At 41.5% G+C, this 19,630-nt stretch overlaps 2 protein-coding genes and 1 non-coding gene across 4 annotated transcripts; all 3 read left to right on the top strand.

Annotated features, from left to right (window-relative positions):
* The first annotated feature begins 232 nt into the window (after positions 1 to 232).
* On the top strand, positions 233 to 321 carry trnar-ucu. Its single transcript is given in 2 exon segments — positions 233 to 269; positions 286 to 321. It is a non-coding gene; the product is annotated as a tRNA-Arg (tRNA).
* An 847-nt stretch (positions 322 to 1,168) lies between these two features.
* LOC117751996 (oxysterol-binding protein 1-like) lies at positions 1,169 to 14,323 on the top strand. 2 transcript variants are annotated; one of them, XM_034569122.1, is made up of 17 exons: positions 1,169 to 1,513; positions 2,434 to 2,606; positions 2,888 to 3,096; positions 3,696 to 3,864; positions 4,211 to 4,322; positions 4,548 to 4,731; positions 5,447 to 5,564; positions 5,839 to 5,896; positions 6,081 to 6,245; positions 7,699 to 7,944; positions 8,640 to 8,760; positions 9,000 to 9,103; positions 9,404 to 9,499; positions 10,583 to 10,770; positions 12,045 to 12,280; positions 12,402 to 12,440; positions 12,567 to 14,323. In XM_034569122.1, exons 2-17 carry the CDS (start codon positions 2,470 to 2,472, stop codon positions 12,707 to 12,709), a joined length of 2,325 nt encoding a protein of 774 aa, XP_034425013.1. In that variant the 5' UTR covers positions 1,169 to 1,513; positions 2,434 to 2,469; the 3' UTR covers positions 12,710 to 14,323. The 2 variants fall into 2 exon arrangements, with proteins under 2 accessions (XP_034425013.1, XP_034425014.1); XM_034569123.1 differs by lacking the exon at positions 12,402 to 12,440 and having other exon boundaries at positions 1,192 to 1,513.
* Positions 14,324 to 15,441: 1,118 nt separating this feature from the next.
* On the top strand, positions 15,442 to 19,186 carry LOC117751997 (N-acyl-aromatic-L-amino acid amidohydrolase (carboxylate-forming) B-like). Its single transcript, XM_034569124.1, has 7 exons — positions 15,442 to 15,800; positions 15,937 to 16,203; positions 16,285 to 16,480; positions 16,593 to 16,686; positions 16,785 to 16,892; positions 17,017 to 17,129; positions 18,859 to 19,186. Exons 2-7 carry the CDS (start codon positions 15,941 to 15,943, stop codon positions 19,099 to 19,101), a joined length of 1,017 nt encoding a protein of 338 aa, XP_034425015.1. The 5' UTR covers positions 15,442 to 15,800; positions 15,937 to 15,940; the 3' UTR covers positions 19,102 to 19,186.
* Positions 19,187 to 19,630: the final 444 nt, after the last annotated feature.

Below are 19,630 nucleotides of genomic sequence, written 5' to 3'. Positions count from 1 at the left end.
CCTCCGTAAATACTTTGTTTTCCGCGATCATGTCTTTTATATCATCATTTGTGTATTCTAACCATATAAGTATTGACTCTCTGGTGAAGTAAGATTCTACAGACTGTTTTGTATTTCTTGTAACTGTGCAACTTTGGCGACATCCAGTGTTGGACACATTATAGACTCACCAGCCACCCCACATCAGCTCAACTACCTACAAGTACCACTGGGTGCAGTGTGTGCAACAGGTGGCTCCGTGGCGCAATGGATAGCGCATTGGACTTCTAGGCTATGAATGCAGTAATTCAAAGGTTGTGGGTTCGAGTCCCACCGGAGTCGACTTTTTGATCCTGCCTTTGGATCCTTTCATTTTTAACTTCTTAATCCAAGCGACCTTTTGCTTTACTTGTATTAATTTGTAGTTTTAATTAATGAATTAGAAAACATGAGTACAGCAGTAATTTATAATAACAAAAGCAGGCTAACACACTTCATTCATTATAAGCAGACAAAAGTTGGAAAATGTAAATTCAAATTATGATCTTGATCTTATTTTGAGTGTTTGTTGTTAAATTTTACTTTATTTGCTGTAACTTTTTTCTCACGTGCATGTATTATTATTATAACAAAAAAAAAAACAGTGTTTTGGAATTATTGTAAGCTATTTTATTTGGTGCCTGACATATAAGACAACAAAACGCTCGGCTACATTATTTTGAATAAAATGTGTATTTTTATTTTTCACTTTAATAAATATTTTGATAGTTGAGGTCTTATTTTTTCCAGATGCAGTTTTTATTTATTTCAGATTCAGATTTCACTATAGTAATTTATAATAACAAAAGCAGGCTAACACTCTTCATTCATTATAAGCAGACTTAGCATTGTGAAGCTAACGTTAGCCATGTTCGCTGGCTGGTCGCGAGGAACCATATTGAGGAACGAATATCAACATAACGTCTAAATAATACTTTCATAGAAAAGTAAAATTAATGCAGAAGTTCCAGTTTCGTCCTCCACAAATAGAGCTCGTGTCCGTTAATTCGCCGATAATCTGCTCTGAAAATAAAAGGTAAAATAACATCGATGTTTTGGGGATTAAAATGTACATTTTGTGTGTTTTTACGTGGCGATGAACTATTACTTTAAAAAGGTTTTTAAAAAACACCGGTTCATGTGAGCTGTCGTGTTTCTACACGGAACCGAATCGTGTTGCACCGGGTGTAACCAGCAGCGAGCTAATGTTAGGCTAGTCAGATGTAGCTAGCTAGCATTAGGGTTCATGTCGGCGCGCGCGGGTGTAGAATGAACAGCACACACGCGGCTGACGAGGGATACGACTTCAATTCGTTGTGTCGCCGTCGCACCGCGGCCGCCGCCGCCGCCGCCTCACGCCGAGCCGCTCTCCCCCGGGCTAGCTAGCTAGTTAGTTAGCATCTCCGGGCTAGCCACAGCGGCGTATGGGTGTCAAAGTTGGCCGTGACTTCGCCGGTTGTCTGGTTGCCTGATCTCACGTTGCGGACACGTCAAGGTAAACGCTTCGCCAAGTCGAGCGGGTTTCAAAGCTAGCCGGCGGAGGGGACGGGGGTTTCGGCGCTGCAGCTCGCCGTGCACCGGGGTTGGGAGATTTTGTGAATATGCACACGTCAGCCGGCAAACTCCGAGCAAACATGTCAGCTGGTTAATTCACTTTAGCTCATGTTGTGGCTGCAATGATCCAGTGACTCCCACTTAGCTTCAGGTGTCAAGCTCTTTATGAACTTTACCGTTTGAATGTTCTGTTGTTGTTAGTATTGTTTGGAAAAGTGTTTTTTCTGACATATGTCAAAAGAAATCTCAACATCTGTGTCAGTCACTAATATTTAGTTTAAATGTCATCAAGAAGACAATGATTCATCACTATTTAATCCCTCTTTCATTTAAACAGTAGAAGTGTGTCAACAATGAATCTGTATTGATTCTATAGTTGACCTTTGACCCCCCCCCTCCCCCCCCTCATACCACACTGAAAGATCAATATCCGCCACCGGTAGTGGTTTGTAGTAACGTTGCATTAAATGTTGAGCTGGTTTAGTGTGAGAACAGGTAAGTGACTTGCGAATATTTTTCATAATCAGTGAATCTGCTTATTATCTTCTCGTTCGATTTGTTTTGGTTGTAAAAATGTCAGAGAACCTGCTGCAACATCACAAACTCCAAGTTGATATATTTGAAGTGTCTTGCTTTTCCCAGTCCGGAGCCTAAAACGCCCAGATAACGGGTTTAATAGAATTGAAGACAATGAAAACAAGTACATTTTTACATTTGACGAATCGGGACCAGCTTATTTGCTTCAGAAACAACAAAGAGACAATCACATGGTTATTTTCTGAGTCAACCTTTTAATTTATGAATCAGTTTTGCTTTATGTAAGAGACTATGTATGAACTTTTCTTTTCCTTTTATTTTAAGGTTCCTCAAATCCGTATTCAGATTTTGGGGGCAGTGATGTCAGAGCCTAAGACCCCCACCCCCACCCCAGCTGGTGACACTTACAAAGGATGGGTCTTCAAGTGGACAAATTACATCAAGGGTTATCAGCGGAGGTGGTTCGTCCTCAGCAATGGGCTGTTGTCATACTACAGGTTTGTTTTCCCGCAGAACACAGATAACACAAATGATGCAGCCTTGATAATGTCACTAGAGAAATAGCTTTGATTCCTCCTCAGTAACTAATGTATAGTTACACCCAACAAACCGTCCTGTGTTATTTCTATTATAATCAATGTCTGTCAAATTTGAATCTCTCAAGAAAACTATAGTACAATTAATAGGACTGTGTTTTAAAGTCTGTAATACTGGCAATTCTGTTTTCTCCATCTTTCAATTTTTTTTTAACAAAAACTCTAATTTCTCTGGTTATCAGGACCCAGGCAGAGATGGGCCACACATGTCGGGGCACAATCAACTTGGCCACAGCAACCATCACTGTGGACGACGCCTGCAACTTTGTCATCTCCAACGGAGGGGCGCAGACCTATCACCTGAAGGCCAGCTGTGAGGTGGAGCGTCAACGCTGGATCACTGCCCTCGAGTTGGCCAAAGCAAAGGCAGCTCGCATGCAGGCGGAGTCAGGTAGAGCCAAGTTCTGATATTTTGCCTGAATTTATTTATTCATTTAATTTATTTTGAAGTCACTGACAAAAGCTCCAGATTGGACCCAAATCCGCATTCAAGTAGCAGTCACAAATAGCTCTGTGTAAACTCTAAAAAGATGACACGTTGCACTGCCCAACTAGATTGCTAGCAGCAGCTACAGGCAATCAGAGCGCAGGGTGGGGTGAAGGTACATGTAGTTGTGAGGCGCACCCTGACTTCTGCATGTTGCTGTTATGTGAAGTACTTAAGAAATTCATTAAGTAGTAAGCTTAGTTTGAGTATGAGCCACCCAAAGTAAAAGCTGTGTAATTACTACTTATTAAGTAATTACATTTAGATTTAACAGTGATTTGAAGACTCCCTGTCACAAGACAGGCAGTCATGTTGTGTGAACTGCAGTGATCTCATGAAGTTTCTTCATCTGAACTTTGGATTAAACACTCGAACACACTGGAGGATGTAAAAGAGCAGGCAGAGGAAAAAGCATTTAGTGTTTTTGATCTGTGGATCTTTTAAAAAATCAGATTGAAGTTATGACAGAAGAAGTCTTCCACTGTTGTTTTTATCGTCAACAGATGACTCCGGGGATGACTTCTCACACTCATCTGCTCCAGTGGCACCTGGACAAGGTGGCGGCTCTCAGAATTCAGAGGTCCAGTCTGCTCTCAGAACACTCGGCAGCAAGGTGGAGGACCTCAGCACGTGCAATGACCTGATCTCAAAGCATGGCTCTGCCCTCCAGAGGTCCGGCTCTGTCGCTCTGTTTGTCCTTACGCACTCAGTTCACAGTTCAATGTTTATCACATCTCTTCTTTCTAAAAATACAAATGAAAATTCCCAAACATGTAGGCAAACAATACGCACATACTGCCATTTGTTAAAACACAATGACACCTTTTCAAAAATAGTGACTAAGTGTAGGTGTGGTGGTGCCAGCATGCAAAAGAAGTATGTAGATAAACAGATGAGCAGACATGCCATTTGAGTTATAAAAATAAACCCTGTGAACGTCATGCTCGTGGCTTTTAACACTGTAACCGGATGACATCTTGCCAACAGATCATTATCATTGTGCGTTTTATTATTTCAGGTCTCTATCAGAGCTGGACAGTTTGCGTCTGACTGGAGAGGCTGGAGATAAGATTCGTCAGGTCACAGAAAGGGCCACGCTGTTCCGCATCACCTCTAATGCCATGATTAATGCAAGTGTTACGTCTTCTCTCAGTACATTTATATCTTGTCTTTTAATTATGTAACCAGTGAGTCTGGCCCTGCTGAAAAAACATGTTTTTTTTTCCCCTCTGGACTGATCTAGTTTGAACTTGAAGAATCCAAACTCACTGTCCTCCTAACAGGCCAAATCAACAGGTCACAATAATTTAATTTTGGGTTTTGGTGGTTCTAAGTGTTAATGTTTGGCTCCTCAGGCATGCCGAGACTTTCTGAATCTGGCTCAGGCTCACAGTAAGAGGTGGCAGAAGGCCCTGCAGGCAGAGCGGGAGCAGAGAGTGAGGCTGGAGGAGACTTTAGAGCAACTGGCCAAGCAGCACAATCACCTGGAGCGAGCGTTCAGAGGGGCGTCGCAGGCAAACGCCTCAGCAGATAATAAAGGTAGCACGCGACTCTCACCCCGACCAGCTCCCAACTCATTATTTCACAGATTCTTTTTGTGAACACGCATCTATGTAATCACTCACTGATTCATTTGTTGCTGAGAGTTTTTCTGCCAACAAAACTGTCACTCAAAGGAACACTGCATTTGTTGAAGTACAACATGATCAGCGTTCACACTGTAGTGTAGTGAACTCAAAGTTTTAACAACAGAAAGTTTTGCTGATCGAAACCATGTCGAAAAATGTTTTTGACAAGTCATCAAAGTATTCTTAGTAAAAATGTATTCATCTGATAAAGAAAAAAAGTTAAACTATCAAAATAAAGATAACTACATGTAACACAAATCTTTAAATTGACTGAGTTTCTATGCACTTGATTGTCTCTAGAGCCCAATTTTAGTTGCAACCTCCGAGTGTGGGACCCACTGCATTAGTTGATACACAGAAAACCAGCCTGAACTTTTCTTTCAATCACTTCTTAATTTAAGTTGTTTTTTTTCAAGATATGCTACTTTTTTGATAATACAATGAGATGACATCACCTTTTTCTTTTAAGAAATTGCGATGCTTAGTTTTGACATTTTAAATACCAAACATTTCATTTGATCAAGGAAATACTTGTGAGCCCGAATACTTTCTGCTGTTGTCAGTAAAGAAAATCCTTGACATGTGAAATTTAAATGGAGTCTGGTAAGTAATAACTTTCTGTAAAGGTGCTGCCGGGCCGGGAAAAGGCGAGGCCAGTGACGAGGACGATGACAATGAATTCTTTGATGCTATGGAGGAGGCTCCGGAATTTATCACTGTACCTGCCGATCCACAATTTCACAAGTGAGTAGCGTGCCATTCACAATACACGTGATTGTAGAGAAAGAAGTGTTCTAACTAAAGGGTGAATTCCCAGAGGCTTCATTTATTTATTTATGTTACCTGCTTCCTTGTATGACATGTCCTTAAATCACAAGGATGTACTTCTTTACACCCCTGTATGCAGTAATTTATGGCTGGCATACTGTCCTACTATCCTATTAACTTACATTGGTTGTTTGTTGAAACAGAAACCTTTTATACACTGACACAATCTTTGTTTTTTAATCTCTTACAGAAGGTCAAGCAGTAATATCAGCGGTTTCAACAGTGAAATGTGTCCTGATGATCAGTCGGTATGTCTCAAAGCACCAGTTCAGTTCATTAAAATGTTCATTAAGTGTTATTGTGCTACGATCAAGAATCGGATCAGAAACATTTCAAGAACGACTCATTTGAAAACCAGTGAATCGTTCTTTAAAGCTTCATCTCTTCCAGTAGGTTTCATGCTGATTACTGACAAAACTTTCTGCCCTTCAGCTCAATGAGGAACCCCTTGCCATAAACCCGGAATCCCCTTCTCAGGAGCTGGTGCCCTTGAAGAAGAGGCGAACACGCATCGCGGACAAACCCAACTACTCCCTCAACCTGTGGAGCATCATGAAGAACTGCATCGGCAAAGAGTTGTCCAAGATCCCGATGCCTGTGAGTATTTCTCTGGCTGTTGCACAACACGCAGTCTGACTCTCAGGAAGTTTGTTTGCTGATCTGGCAATGAAAAGGTCACATGAACGTTCACCTCCTCGTCTGGCTTTTCTTTTCATGTCTTTGTTTGTGTGCTTGTAACAACTCCTCCAGGTTAACACAAGGTTAAGGTCGTATCAGCACGTCACAGACCTGCAGCACCAGTGTGCGACTATCATGTTGTCACATTCTTTTGGCGCCATCTATAATTACAGTTTCTCTTTTACTTCATCTATTGTGGGATCAGTAATCAAGTCACCTGAGTCATTCCTCCTCTTCTCATTGCTGTTGAATAATAACAAATTGCAGTTTAGACAAGTTGAGTTTTATGCTGTAAAAATCTATTATAGTTTATCCATACTTTGTTTTATTTTATTTATAACGATAGTAATAACTTTTCATATATATTATGTCATGTTCCAGAGCTCCCTGGAATTGTGTAGGTCATATAAGGGGGTTATTATTATTATTATTATGATTATGATTATTGTTATTATTATAGCACACCAGTCAATAGTCTGAGTCCTCTTGGCCTTTATGGGATTCTATACCCATAAATTATAAAAGTAATGACAACATATATTTAGAATAATTACAACCTTAATTGCTCTTTTCAAAATCCAAATAACAGTGTTACAAAAGAATATAAAATAAAATGGCATTAGAAACTAAACACAATTTTAAAAAGTCATAAAATCACCAAATTTAAAAGACAATAATTCAGCTGTGGTGAGATGAAGGCGTTACTTTTTTTTATATTTTTATGCTGATAAATACTCTTTTATTTCCTGCAAGAGACTATGTATGAGCATATGTAACCAACAGAGGGCAGACTTTGTTTGGCCAAGTTCAGTGAGCCAATGATGAGAATCTGTTTTGCTTGTGAAAAGATTTTGACGTCCAGTTTTTAACATCATTAGACATAAAGTGACCTCAGCCGTCCATGTTCTGTGGGTCTAACATCTGTTTGCCATCAGGATAACAATGTCTAATCGAATCAAATATACTTTATTGTCCCCGTGGGGAAAGTTTTCTTGGGCCAAAGTGCTACAGCAGCTGCAGAACAGTGCATTGTACAACAGACAACAAAAACCTTACACAAAGACATATCGTGTAAGACCTAGAATAATAATGCAGAATAAAAGTAAGTTGAATATTGAACCTTCCCTGAAAACACTTAACACTAAAAGGATATCACTCATAAAAGATGAAAAACAAAAACTGTCAATAAAACCAGAGTGTAAAATGTCAAAGTGCAAAGGTTATTGTCTATGTCAAAGTGTTTTGTCAATACTAAAATTATAGTATCAATATTAAACTACACTATTAATATATGGGCAAATAATGTACCATAGCATCTTAATTTGTGATGACTGCAACCATTACTTTACACCTGTTCTGCTCTCTGCTGTAGGTAAACTTCAACGAGCCCATCTCAATGCTGCAGCGGTTGTCGGAGGACCTTGAGTACCACGAGCTGCTCGACAAGGCCGCCAAGTGCCAGAGCTCCCTGGAGCAGATGTGCTACGTGGCTGCCTTCTCCGTGTCCTCCTACTCGACCACCGTCTACCGCACGGGCAAGCCCTTCAACCCCCTGCTGGGAGAGACGTACGAGCTGGACCGCCGGCGAGAGAGCGGCTACCGCTCGCTCTGTGAGCAGGTGGGATGTGTCCTCTGCAACATCTTTTTTCCTTAATACCGACTGTTCGGTTTTCGAAACACAAACGGAGAACAAATTCATTTTCTACACACCTCTAGTGTTATGCAGCAATGTAGATAGCTTTGGTTTTAATTGCACATATTTTGAGATATCTACTAAAGAGATTTTAGAAAAATTATACACTTAATGACATCATCTATTTCCGCAAAAGAAACACAGAGAAGCCTTCTAACAGGGAAGCCAAACTGAACAAAGAATGGAGGAAGGATGACATGAAAATTCCAATGGACTCAGCACTTTACATTACATGGAACTAGCATTCATGAGAGTTGACTAATAATTGAGGTTAGTCAGGCCTCATTCAGGAAGGAAGTATACTTTTTGTTTAGCTGTTATTTCTATGTACCATGGGCATAGCAGCGTGTTTCAGTCACTTTTCATGCATCTCTGATTCTAGTTCTCTCCCTCTCTTCTGATCAGTATCATTTTGACATTTTAGTTTTGCTTGCGTTATTGGTTACATTTTGGACACTATTACATAAGTAGTTTGAAAGTCATGTTGCTTCGCGCTCTGATTCTGACATGAGAAGTGTAAACAGATTTTTACTTGCACTGCTCAAATCTGTGTTTTTTCCTACTTAACGGTGTGCACAGTGTGTTTGTTTACCACTAATGTATCTGTTCCTCTTTTTCAGGTGAGCCACCACCCTCCTGCAGCAGCACATCATGTGATTTCTGACCGTGGCTGGACCCTGAGGCAGGAAATCACTGTTGCCAGCAAGTTCAGGGGCAAATATCTGTCAATCATGCCTTTAGGTACGATTGACTTTGGTTCAAAGCATTTTAAACATGGCAGTTACATCTTTGTGGACAAAACAAAAGCAGCAAACAAAGCAACGTTTGAGCATTCATCCACCATTGAGCAAAGCCTGAGGAATTAATCAGTCACACCTCAGCTTAACTGAAGGTTGTCAGTCAGAAGCCTAGAATAACAAACTGTTGTTTTGTTAATGATGCTGGTTCATTTACCATCTGCATTTCCTCTTTCTGTGCAGGCACAATTCATGCAATCTTCGAAAAAGGCAACCATCACTACACATGGAAGAAAGTGACCACCACAGTGCACAACATCATTGTCGGAAAACTGTGGATCGATCAGGTGAGAGCGAAAGTTGCAAAATCGCACTGTTTTAAAAAAAAAAAAAAAAGCTGTGAATAAACAGCCGAGCCCTAAGTTGATGAGCAGCAACCTTGTTGTTGTTGTTGGTGCATTTCCAAGAAAGTCAACAACAATAGGGAGATGAGAAATGACGAGTAACAAAGATCTCAGCTCGACTCCGAATTATATCAACAACAAATTGCCAAAACCTGAACTTAAGTTTTAAACGTCTATCTGTTGAAAATTATATTATTCCCTTACATTGATTTCTCTCAAACTTACTTTCTGTCTCCCTTCTAGTCTGGAGAGATAGACGTAGTGAATCACACCACTGGAGACCGCTGTCACCTGAAGTTTGCTCCTTACAGCTACTTCTCCAGAGATGTGGCCAGGAAGGTAAGTGAAGTGCAGAAACCTTTGACTCGAATCAATTCGACTTTTGCAGATTTACAGATTTCTGAAAATTGACTGCAACTGGTTAAAGTTTTTATGTATTCCATATTCACTTAACTGTTAATTGTAACACAGCAGAAACTGTCGCATGGTGCAGTTTTTCTGCTTTTATCAAAGCATAGAGAATACGTCCCCTTGTCACTCAGAAGGCAGCACAGGTTCTGGTCCAGGTTCTTGTCATCTCACGCCTAGACTACTGCAACTCCCTCCTGGCTGGTCTGCCTGCTAGAGCCATCTGACCTCTGTAGCTCATCCAGAATGCAGCAGCTCGACTGGTCTTCAACCTTCCTAAGTTCTCTCACACTACACCGCTCTTCTGCTCCCTTCACTGGTTACCAGATGCTGCCCGCATCCGCTTCAAGACACTAGTACTTGCGTACCGTGCTGCGAACGGATCGGGCCCAGTCTACATCCATGGTTAAACCTTACACCCCAGCCCGTCTACTACACGCTGCATCGGCCAATTGGCTTGCTGCTCCCTCACTGCGAGCTAGCCACTCAACAAAATCACGACTGTTTGCTGTCCTGGCTCCCAAATGGTGGAACGAGCTCCCCATTGACATCAGGACAGCAGAAAGTCTACACATCTTCAACCGCAGGCTTAAAACACAGCTCTTCCGACTACACCTTGGCTAAGAAGATGGTCTAATAACCATCGTCAACTCTGATGTTGAGAGAGAAAAAAAAAAAAAAAAAAAGTTAGTTGCACTTATACGTTGCACTTACATGTAGCACTTTGTAGTTTGGCTTTTTTTAAGCTAATGTACTGACACGATTCTTGCTCTTCTGGGTTTGTACCCTCATGGTTGAATGCACGCTTTGGATAAAAGCGTCAGCTAAATGATATGTGCTGTAACCAAATTAATCTTTTGTTGTTTTCTGCGCTACATGCATCATACCTCTACTTTGAGATAGTAAAGATCTGCTCTGTTAGTTTTAGCCAAATCATAGTTGCATTTTATACTTTAACTGCTTCTCGGGTCATCATGTGTTACTCTGTTAACCCCCTCTGTTTCCCATCTGCAGGTGACGGGCGTGGTGATGGACAAAGATGGCAAGGCTCACTACGTGCTGTCAGGGACGTGGGATGAGAAGATGGAGTTCTCCAGAGTGATGCAGAGCAGTCGAGGTGGAGAGAACGGAACAGAGGGCAAACAGAAGACAGTGTACCAGACACTTAAAGCCAGAGAGGTCTGGAGGAGAAATCCTTTACCGTAAGTACCGTCTCTGCACGGTAAGCAATTTTTAAACCTGTGACGTGTGCAGAGAATAAAATAACAGCTAACCAGGAAGGTGAGCCAATTGTACTAGTTTGTACTGTAAATTGTTTGCTATCAAGAACCAACTCTGGATTTAGACTGATTCCAAAATGTGTTAAGAACAAAAACAATTTCAGCAACATAAAAAAATATCTTTTAATCGACTTCGCAAAGCGAAAGTATCGACGGGTTGCAGGCTAATTATGAATCACACGTGGTACTGTAAATACTCGTAGTAGTTTTCATTATGTGACACACACAAACGCGAGACTAGTGATGACGAATTGTTTATTCAACTTGACCGCTTGACAAAAATAGAGCAAATTACATAATATATTGTCATTGAAAGCCAAGAACAAAGGAGGTGAAATTCAGATCTTCCCTCAGATAAATGTAAAGCTGAGGTTGTGAACCTTACACATCCTGCTCCGCCTGTTCCCGTTTTCAGTTTCGGGATTCGATGAAGGCCCAGACGATGTCCACACACATGGAATATACTCGTCGTACTTTCTTGAACTGCAGATCGGCCAGTGGCCGGAGGCGTTATGTTTTTGGGTTGTCTGTGTGTCTATATGTCTGTGTGTCTGTGTGTCTATATGTCTGTGTGTCTTTGCCACTATTGTGAACAAAGATATCTCAAGAACACTGAGGCAATGTCTTCAAATTCAGTAGAATCGTTCAGTCGGACTCAAGGATGAACTAATTCGATTTTGGTGGTCAAAGGTCCTGACGTCACACTTTTCTAGAAAAATACATGTATGTAGTTTTTAAATTCACTGGTTGGTCGAGTCAAACAACTGCAGGGCGGTAATTCTAGTTTTAGATAATAAAACTGGGTCGAATATATAATGTCTGGGTTAAGGTTTTTATTTCAGGTTAAGTGACCTACTTTTATAATTAAAGACTGTGAGAAACCTTTTTTCAAAATAATACATTAATTACAATGATTAAAGTTAAATGATACCAAACCCTTAAGCACAATGGCGGCGTTTAATTACCACTGTTGCATCATTTTGGACATGTATACTTCAGCAACGAGGCCTTTTGATTTGAATTGTTTCACAGTCGTAGTTATTCTGCCGTCTGGTCTTATGCTTGTTAAATTAATTTTGCGAGAAAAATTGTTTATGATAATAATTATACTTAACTCTCTTTAAATTATCTCTCATAAATAAGATCCAACCCAAAGGGATTTTCTAAGTTCTGCTGTTGTTTATCTTTGTCCACAGTGATGGAGCAGAGACCATGTACTACTTCACCGCCCTGGCTCTGACCCTAAATGAGCCCGAGGAGGGCATGGCACCCACCGACAGCCGTCGCCGGCCTGACCAGCGCCTGATGGAGGAAGGTCGCTGGGAAGAGGCCAACGCCGAGAAGCAGCGGCTGGAGGAGAAGCAGCGCAGCGTCCGGCGTGAAAGAGAGAGGGAGGCCGCCAGCCAGCGCACCTCCAGCCAATCAGATGAAAGTGAGTCAAGTGTGTATTAATGCTTTTCTTCTTCTGTATTCCTCTCTATCTTGTATGGGGGGGGGGAATCTTGGAATAAAGTGGTAAAAAATCTCTGTGATCCCCTTTTCTCTTTCAAAAGCTGTCGATGAGGATTCTCTTACTGATCCCTCCTTAAAAAGCAAGTATTCCTCATTTTGTCTCTCACTGTCACATCTTCACACTTCAATTTCTGCTCTAATCATCTCTATGTATTGTTTTCTTTCAGCTTTTTTGGCAATATCTGACAATCTCTTCTCTCTTTCAGGCTCACCTCATGACAACTACCAGGCACTCTGGTTTGAGAGCTGTGAGGACCGGATCACAGGTGAGCAAATCCATCTATATAAGGGAGGCTACTGGGAAGCGAAGGACCACGGCAGCTGGGAGGGATGCCCAGACATATTTTGACCTCGGCGTTGACTGCAAAGTGCCCTGAAGAGACTGGTCCATCAAAGCTGCCTGGTGGACGCCGACCACAAAGGCCTGCTTGCCCCCCTACTCGGACGGCTGCTTCCCTCCAGCGGCTCTCTGTTCTAAGAGATCTCCAGGACGGCCACTGCTGTCTGATCCCGAGGGAGCAGGGTTTTCCCTCCTCGACCCCCTTTGTTGCTGTCACACATCTGAGAAGGCTGAAAGTCTCTGTGCTGCTTTGTCTCGGGTCAGGCTGGGCATAAAGGGGAGGAAATGAAACAGGCAGTGCTTCCAAATCTAGAGTAGATCCTCCTTGTAGTCTCTCTGCTCAAGTCTGTTCAGTCTCTCAGATCAGGAGCAGGAGAGGTTTTTGTGCTGAAAACACCTTGTGCGATAATGTAGTGTACCTATTGTCATCCACAGCAAACGTGTGCTTTGGTAATAACTCTAAAAGTGGGGCTAAGACCTGGTTAATATATAGATTTATAAATAAATATGATTATGATAATTTCAGTAAAATGTCAACTGGTGGCCTTCAAGATGTTAGCGAGGATTTCTTGTTTCTCTCTCTCTCTGATTTAGTGTCTTAATGTAATGAAGTGAAGGTTCTAGTGTGCTTGTGTGTATGACTGCATATCTGTTCTTCCATCACTTTACATCCCTGCCACTGTGCAGTAAAAAACAGAAAAAGAAATGATTGGCCAGAACGCTGGTTGACCCTCGACACTGTCATGTTTTATTCTTTTTGTTTGTTTTAGTTTTTTACCGAGGCTTAAAGGAAATTGCTGGTGAAAATTACAACAAGGCCTAAGCACCCGTTCTCTTCGCCTTAGAAACAAGTAGCCTGCTCTCACTTGCATTTACAACACAAATGAGTGGATACGATCCTGAAGTGTATCGCCGGTTTCTCGTACAACCATTTAAACTTTGAAGATGTACTTAAGGAAAGAAACCGTGAGGTGGTGAAGTTTTTTTCCCCCCCCGGTGCTGAGGAAATCTCACATTAGTGCAGTTTTATATAAGAACAGTTAATGGAATTATCCATTTTCACAGCGTCGGAATAATGTTCAGTCATTTTGCTAACAAAGCGAGAGGTAACGTGGTTACATGGCAGTATAAATTGTTTTAAGAAGTGTTAAATACTTGCTGTGATTAATTTCTCGTGACGGTATCAAACGAATGAGCAAAGACGACAAATAACAAGTAAATGCAGTGGTGAAAGCCAACGTCACACCATTTATCTGCAGAAGAATCCATACATATGCAAGTACATTTTGACACCAAAAACGTGGGATACAATGTGTGTGCATTTCATAATTTTGTTTGTAAGTGTACTTAAATATGAAGAATAAATAAACAAAGAATTTAAAAGAAATGCAAATAACTATGATTTTATAAATGTATAGAATTTCATATTATAGTATTGATAACTGTAAATTAGTTTTTTTTTTCTTGTATTTTTGTTTCCTCACATATTATTGGAAGAGGACTGTCTTCACTTTCAGAAAAAAAGGGAGTTTCCATTGAGATGGGAGACGTGACATTGTTCAGTATTTTGTATTAACAAAGAAAAAGAATCTGTAATAAACAAATGCTGTGATGTCAAACAAATTGCTTTTCATACTGTTCTTCATGCTCCAACATTTGTATTTGACGCGACAGAAGGTTAATGTGTCCCACTGGTTTGTATTCCAGCAGATTTGAGGACGTCATATTGTAGTTTATCAAAATCTCAAAATGCCAGACCTCATTGAAAAAATGTCAAACTTACCATTAGAATGTATTGCATGTTTATTAATGTTGTAATGTCAGATTGGCTGCTGGTCCTCGGCTAATTGGAGTCTAAGACGGCCCACATTTCAATTTAGCTATGGCAAATAAAGTGTAGTTTATATATCAGAAACAAAATGAAAAAAAAATCAATATCCCTTCTTGTTTGTTATAGGGAAGGTTCATTTTCCAATAGCATGTCAGAACTTTAAACTCTTGATTGTAAAATCGTACAAACAGTGCAAGTTTTTATGTATTGAAGAAAAAATAGAATATTGGCAAACATATTGATATGAACCTGTACAATCCAGTATAAGTATTTACTTTAATATACTATACTATCAATCAAAGTTCCTTAATATCGCACCTTTCAAACAAACCAATTGCCATTTTTAAGTGCTGAACAAGTGATTGACTAAATGTAAAAGACAAAGATCAATAAGTTCAGAAACAAATGCACTCATACTTTTTAAATAATTACAAAGCAAATCATGATATACGTTAATAAAGTTACTTAATAAATAAAACCAGTGTAAACTCTAAAATGGGGGAAATAACACAATTTAACGTATTTATTTTAAAAGGCCGTCTCACAATGATTAGTCAGTAAAAATAGAGAGCAACACAAAGTTTAACCAGATATTTAAACTTTTCCTTGAGCAGTCAAACTCGACTCTGGGTTTAAATCACCGGCTGCTTCACATATTTTTCCTGATGAGAAGAGCTCTTTGTTCCACTGTTCACATCGCAGGCGCCTCTCCTGCTGTGTCATGCCAGCAGATTTATTTTCAGCCTGTTTTCTGAAAGGCAGACTGGAACCTACCATCCTATACAAGGGGCCGACAGAATCGGGAGTCGGGGGGGTGGGGGGAAGTTGGGGTGGGGCTTGTGGTCCGGCCAACCTCACAGCCTGTGGGGACCAAAGGATGCAATCGACGCACCACATCCCACTCAGGACACACCCTGATACAGTGTAGTGCAGTGCAGTGGACAAGAGGTGGTAGAGGGGCGCTGGGAGTTTGCATAACAGGCAGCTGAAGCCTGTACAGTGGGAGGGATGGGAATGCTGAATCAGTGAAACTGCATGAAAGCCGGGTAGAGGGTGGAAGAGGGTAAACGGCAGGGTAAGATGTACAGTATGACGCCGCGTCACTCATTTCCTCTCTTAGTTGTGAATGTGGAGCTGACAGTTCTACCTCAGGCTTTCCTCCTCGGTTAAAGAGACTTTGAATCGACCTTCATCTCGGTGCTGCTTTGGTGCGTTTTTTTCAAGAGCCGGAACTGCCCCCTTTACAGTTCAGCGAGCCAGAAAAGCGAGGTAAGGTTTCACAAATCAATATTTCAGCTTTATGTTGCAGTGTCAGTGACAACGGAAGATTTGCAGTTTTGTGCACGCCGAATACAAACGGACACAAAGTAACATTTCTTGCCCTTTTCCCCCTTTCTGCTCTCAGTCTGATGGAAGTGGACGAGGTGGTGTGTTTACCGAGGTTGTCCCGAGTCGCAGTGTGTGGCGGTACCCATGGCAATGAGCTGTCCGGGGTGTACTTGGTGAGAGAGCTGCTGAAGGCGAAGAAGGAGGCGATGAAGAAGAAGGAGGAGGAGGAGAAAGAGGAGCCAGTGTCGGTGCTGATGGTGCTGTCGAACCCACGGGCCACGCAGCAGTGCCGCAGATACGTGGACACCGACCTGAACCGCTGCTTCACCCACGCCACCCTCAAGTAAGGCGGCAGCGAGAGGTGGTGATGATGCTGATGTTGTGACAGATGATGAGCTGTCTGGTTTTCTTTCCTGTCTCCCAGCGGTCCCGTATCAGACATGGCCCCCTACGAGATGATCAGGTCCCGAGAACTGAACACGCTGCTGGGGCCGAAAGGCAGTGCCAAGGCGGTGGATCTTGTTTGTGACCTCCACAACACCACCGCCAACATGGGCCTGTGCCTCATCGCATATTCTGACTGCGACTGGATCTGCCTGCACATATTCAGACACCTTCAGGCAAGACAAAGACAAACGGTCAAATCCATTCCCTCTGCACATTTGAGAAACTTCCCAGAGTCGGTCACATTTTGATACAATTAAAAAAAAGTCTGATTTGTCTGTTTTTCAGAGGCAGATGCCAGATGTACCAATGAGGTTCATCCATTTCGACGTCTCCAGAAAAGAATCCTATTCCCTCGATTCAGTGGGAAAGCACGGCTTCGGTAAGAAGGTCTTTTTTTTTTACTATAAACTGATTGTTGGAAGGACAGAGAAGCTGCATGATTTGTGATGTCTCCCGTCTCAAATCAACTTCCTGTAGCGATGGAGATCGGCCCTCAGCCCCACGGCGTGGTGAGGTCCAACATCTACACAGCGATGAAAGATGGCGTGCAGCACATGCTCGATTGGGTTCGCTCCTTCAACTCAGGTACATGTAAACACAGGTTACCAATGGAGTTATCTCACTTCAGAAGTTACATCTTGCAAACTTTGCGCATCTCTTAACCCCTTGTTGGACTCCATCATCGGGTTGTTTTTGCTTTTATTCTCAGGTACTACTTTTGAAGGAGGATTCGTGGACGTGTTCACCATGGTTAAACACATCGACTACCCAAGAGACGGCCAGACTCACGACATCACAGCCGCCATTCACCCACAACTCCAGGTACAGCCTGAAGCGTATTTGTAGCTGCAGGATTTTATAAACAGACGGGCCTTTGTCCAATTTGAAAGCTTCTTCCCCTAATTGCGTAAGTTCGAATGAACCAGGGAGTGGATAAAATAAAAAGAATAAACAAATTACCTCACAATGAAGTATCACCTTAATTATATTACCGCATGAACACAAAAGTGGCTTTTGTTGCAAGGAAAAGTTAGTTTTTGTTAAAAGGTGCTGTGAACAACACGTGGATGAATTGTATCCAGTGCTTTACCTCGCCTGTTGCTCATAAATCTATTTACAGTATTTGTTGCAACAACAAGGCGGGGTGTTGTTCTCTAAGACGTCTTTATACCAAAGAGCAATTATGACGTAAAAGCACTAAATCTGCTCCTATTAATAGCAGACAAATTACATGGTGACTTGCAGGCATCCGGAACACTTGTTTAACGAGGGACTACAACTCCTACCATGACGGTGGGGCCTTTATAAAGAATTTCACAAGATGAATGTAATAATATGTAACAAATAAGATGTATTAATAAAAGTGACGACTAGAATGCCGTCACTAGATTGACTCCGAGTGTACCCTTGAGAGTCTTTTATTCAGTGCACAGCAGGAAAAATTTGAACTCTATCTTCAGAAAAAACATACGGTTCAACAAATATAGTGTGTGGAGTTTCTGTTTAATGTTTACTGGGATTTAAACTGAGCTTTTCTTTCCAGAACATCGAGGAAACTTCCATGACAATGATGTGGAAGCGACAGACAAATACAGTGTTTGTGTGTTTTCTGTTGTCTAAAGTTTAAATGTCCAAATGCTGGTGCAGGTACGAAGTGTAAAAAAAAAAAATAAAAAATAGATGCTTCAAGGTGTGTGCACGTAGATGACAGGAATAGAAACAGGTGGATTGAGTTCCTGACAATGATGCACTTGTTGATGACAGGTGTGACAAGCAGCCACTTTATCAACAACTGGCATTGTGCCTTTTACAATTGCTTCTCAGAGGTGCTGATTGAGCCCTGCGGTAGAATTTAGGAACATTAAAGGTGTTAGGCAGCGATCTCCGCTCCTCCGTGACGGTAAGTCACGGAGGATGATGCAACCATTACCGACACATCGACCTAAAATAGCTGGTTACTTACAGGAAACGTACAGGAAACAGAAAATCTTTTTTTTCTTTGAAGGGAAAAAAGATTGTCATTCCCGCTTCTCATTTAGATTATTTCAATTCTCTCCTCAACCGCGGGAGCCGACAAAATCGATGTAAATTACAGCTCATCCAAAACGCAGCAGCCAAACTCCTCATCAAAGCAATTTAAATAGAGCATATTACTTTGATTTTATATTCTCTTTATTGGCTTCCAGTGAATGTGACTTTAAGATCTTATTTTTCGGTCCATCAGGCCTTTTTTGTCACTCTCTGAGGAGAACCATCCTGCAAACTCCTTATCCTCTTTTAAATCTATCTTAAAGACACGTTTTTTTATAGGTGTGCTTTCTCCTAATCATTTATCACGTTCAACTGCAACTTGTTTTTACTCTTTTTATCCTGCAAAGCACTGTGTAACTCAAAACTGTTTTAGCAACTTTGGTGACCTCTGCTCCTCAAACCACAGCACCTCTTGGGAACCATTGTTAGCTGTTGCACTGCTGAAAAACCTCACACATAAAAGTGCAGAACTCTCGGCTGACAGCAACCAATAAATCTAATTCCCTGCCCTCCCACACAGGACCGAGACTTCTGCCTGCTCCACCCTGAAGACGCGCTGTTCCAGACTTTCTCAGGTGAAACACTGAGATACAAAGGCATCGAACCTCTTTTTCCTTTCTTTGTCAACGAATGTGCCTATTACGAGAAGGGCATCGCTCTCTCCCTGGCGAGAAAGAGGCACGTGATGATCCCCGCCATCCGGGTGCAGACGGAGGCGGAGCAGAAAACTGACGAACAGGGACTTGCGTCAGAAGAGGAGTGAGGACGGGATTTTTACAAACCAATGACACTGATGTGACTGTGAAATAAATTTTTGTAAAACTTTTTTATTGAAACGACAGCAGTTGCTTTTGAACGTGCACCGCTGTGCGTGCACGATTGCACACGCTCACACACAATATTCAGGTGGAGGATGGACAACACATTCACTGTAGATTCACAAAAGCACAGTCATACAGCTGTTATACAGTATTTACTCTATCGTGGATTCAGGGATTGAGGAATATCTTGTATTTAAAGGCTGAATACATGAGAACACACACCGTGCATCATTACACAGGCTTTATCCCATAAAACCTTGTGAGCGCTAATACTCTATATATCAATGGAAACTTACAGCATGATTTTAAAAGTAACAGCTGCGTTTTCTGTAAATGCATTAGATTTTTTGGGACATTTACATTGTGAAAAAATAGAAATTCACTACCAAGCACTACAGCAATATTCAGATATGTTCAAAAATAATTTAAGTGCAAAGGAATACTGTAGCTTATCATAATATGGCATTTAAA

This window comes from Hippoglossus hippoglossus, chromosome 18 (genome assembly GCF_009819705.1).
Source record: "Hippoglossus hippoglossus isolate fHipHip1 chromosome 18, fHipHip1.pri, whole genome shotgun sequence".
Taxonomy (NCBI): Eukaryota; Metazoa; Chordata; class Actinopteri; order Pleuronectiformes; family Pleuronectidae; genus Hippoglossus; species Hippoglossus hippoglossus.
Note: the sequence above shows the minus strand (reverse complement) of the source record. Positions and strands in the feature narration are given on the sequence as shown.

Bases quoted from the DNA above. Each gene is read 5' to 3' on its own strand.
- LOC117751996 (XM_034569122.1), top strand. From the start codon at position 2,470: ATGTCAGAGCCTAAGACCCCCACCCCCACCCCAGCTGGTGACACTTAC. The intron at 5,897-6,080 runs GTATGTCTCAAA...TCTGCCCTTCAG, and splicing joins TGTGTCCTGATGATCAGTCG to CTCAATGAGGAACCCCTTGC. The intron at 7,945-8,639 runs GTGGGATGTGTC...CCTCTTTTTCAG, and splicing joins ACCGCTCGCTCTGTGAGCAG to GTGAGCCACCACCCTCCTGC.
- LOC117751997 (XM_034569124.1), top strand. From the start codon at position 15,941: ATGGAAGTGGACGAGGTGGTGTGTTTACCGAGGTTGTCCCGAGTCGCA. The intron at 16,204-16,284 runs GTAAGGCGGCAG...CCTGTCTCCCAG, and splicing joins TTCACCCACGCCACCCTCAA to CGGTCCCGTATCAGACATGG. The intron at 16,687-16,784 runs GTAAGAAGGTCT...AACTTCCTGTAG, and splicing joins AGTGGGAAAGCACGGCTTCG to CGATGGAGATCGGCCCTCAG.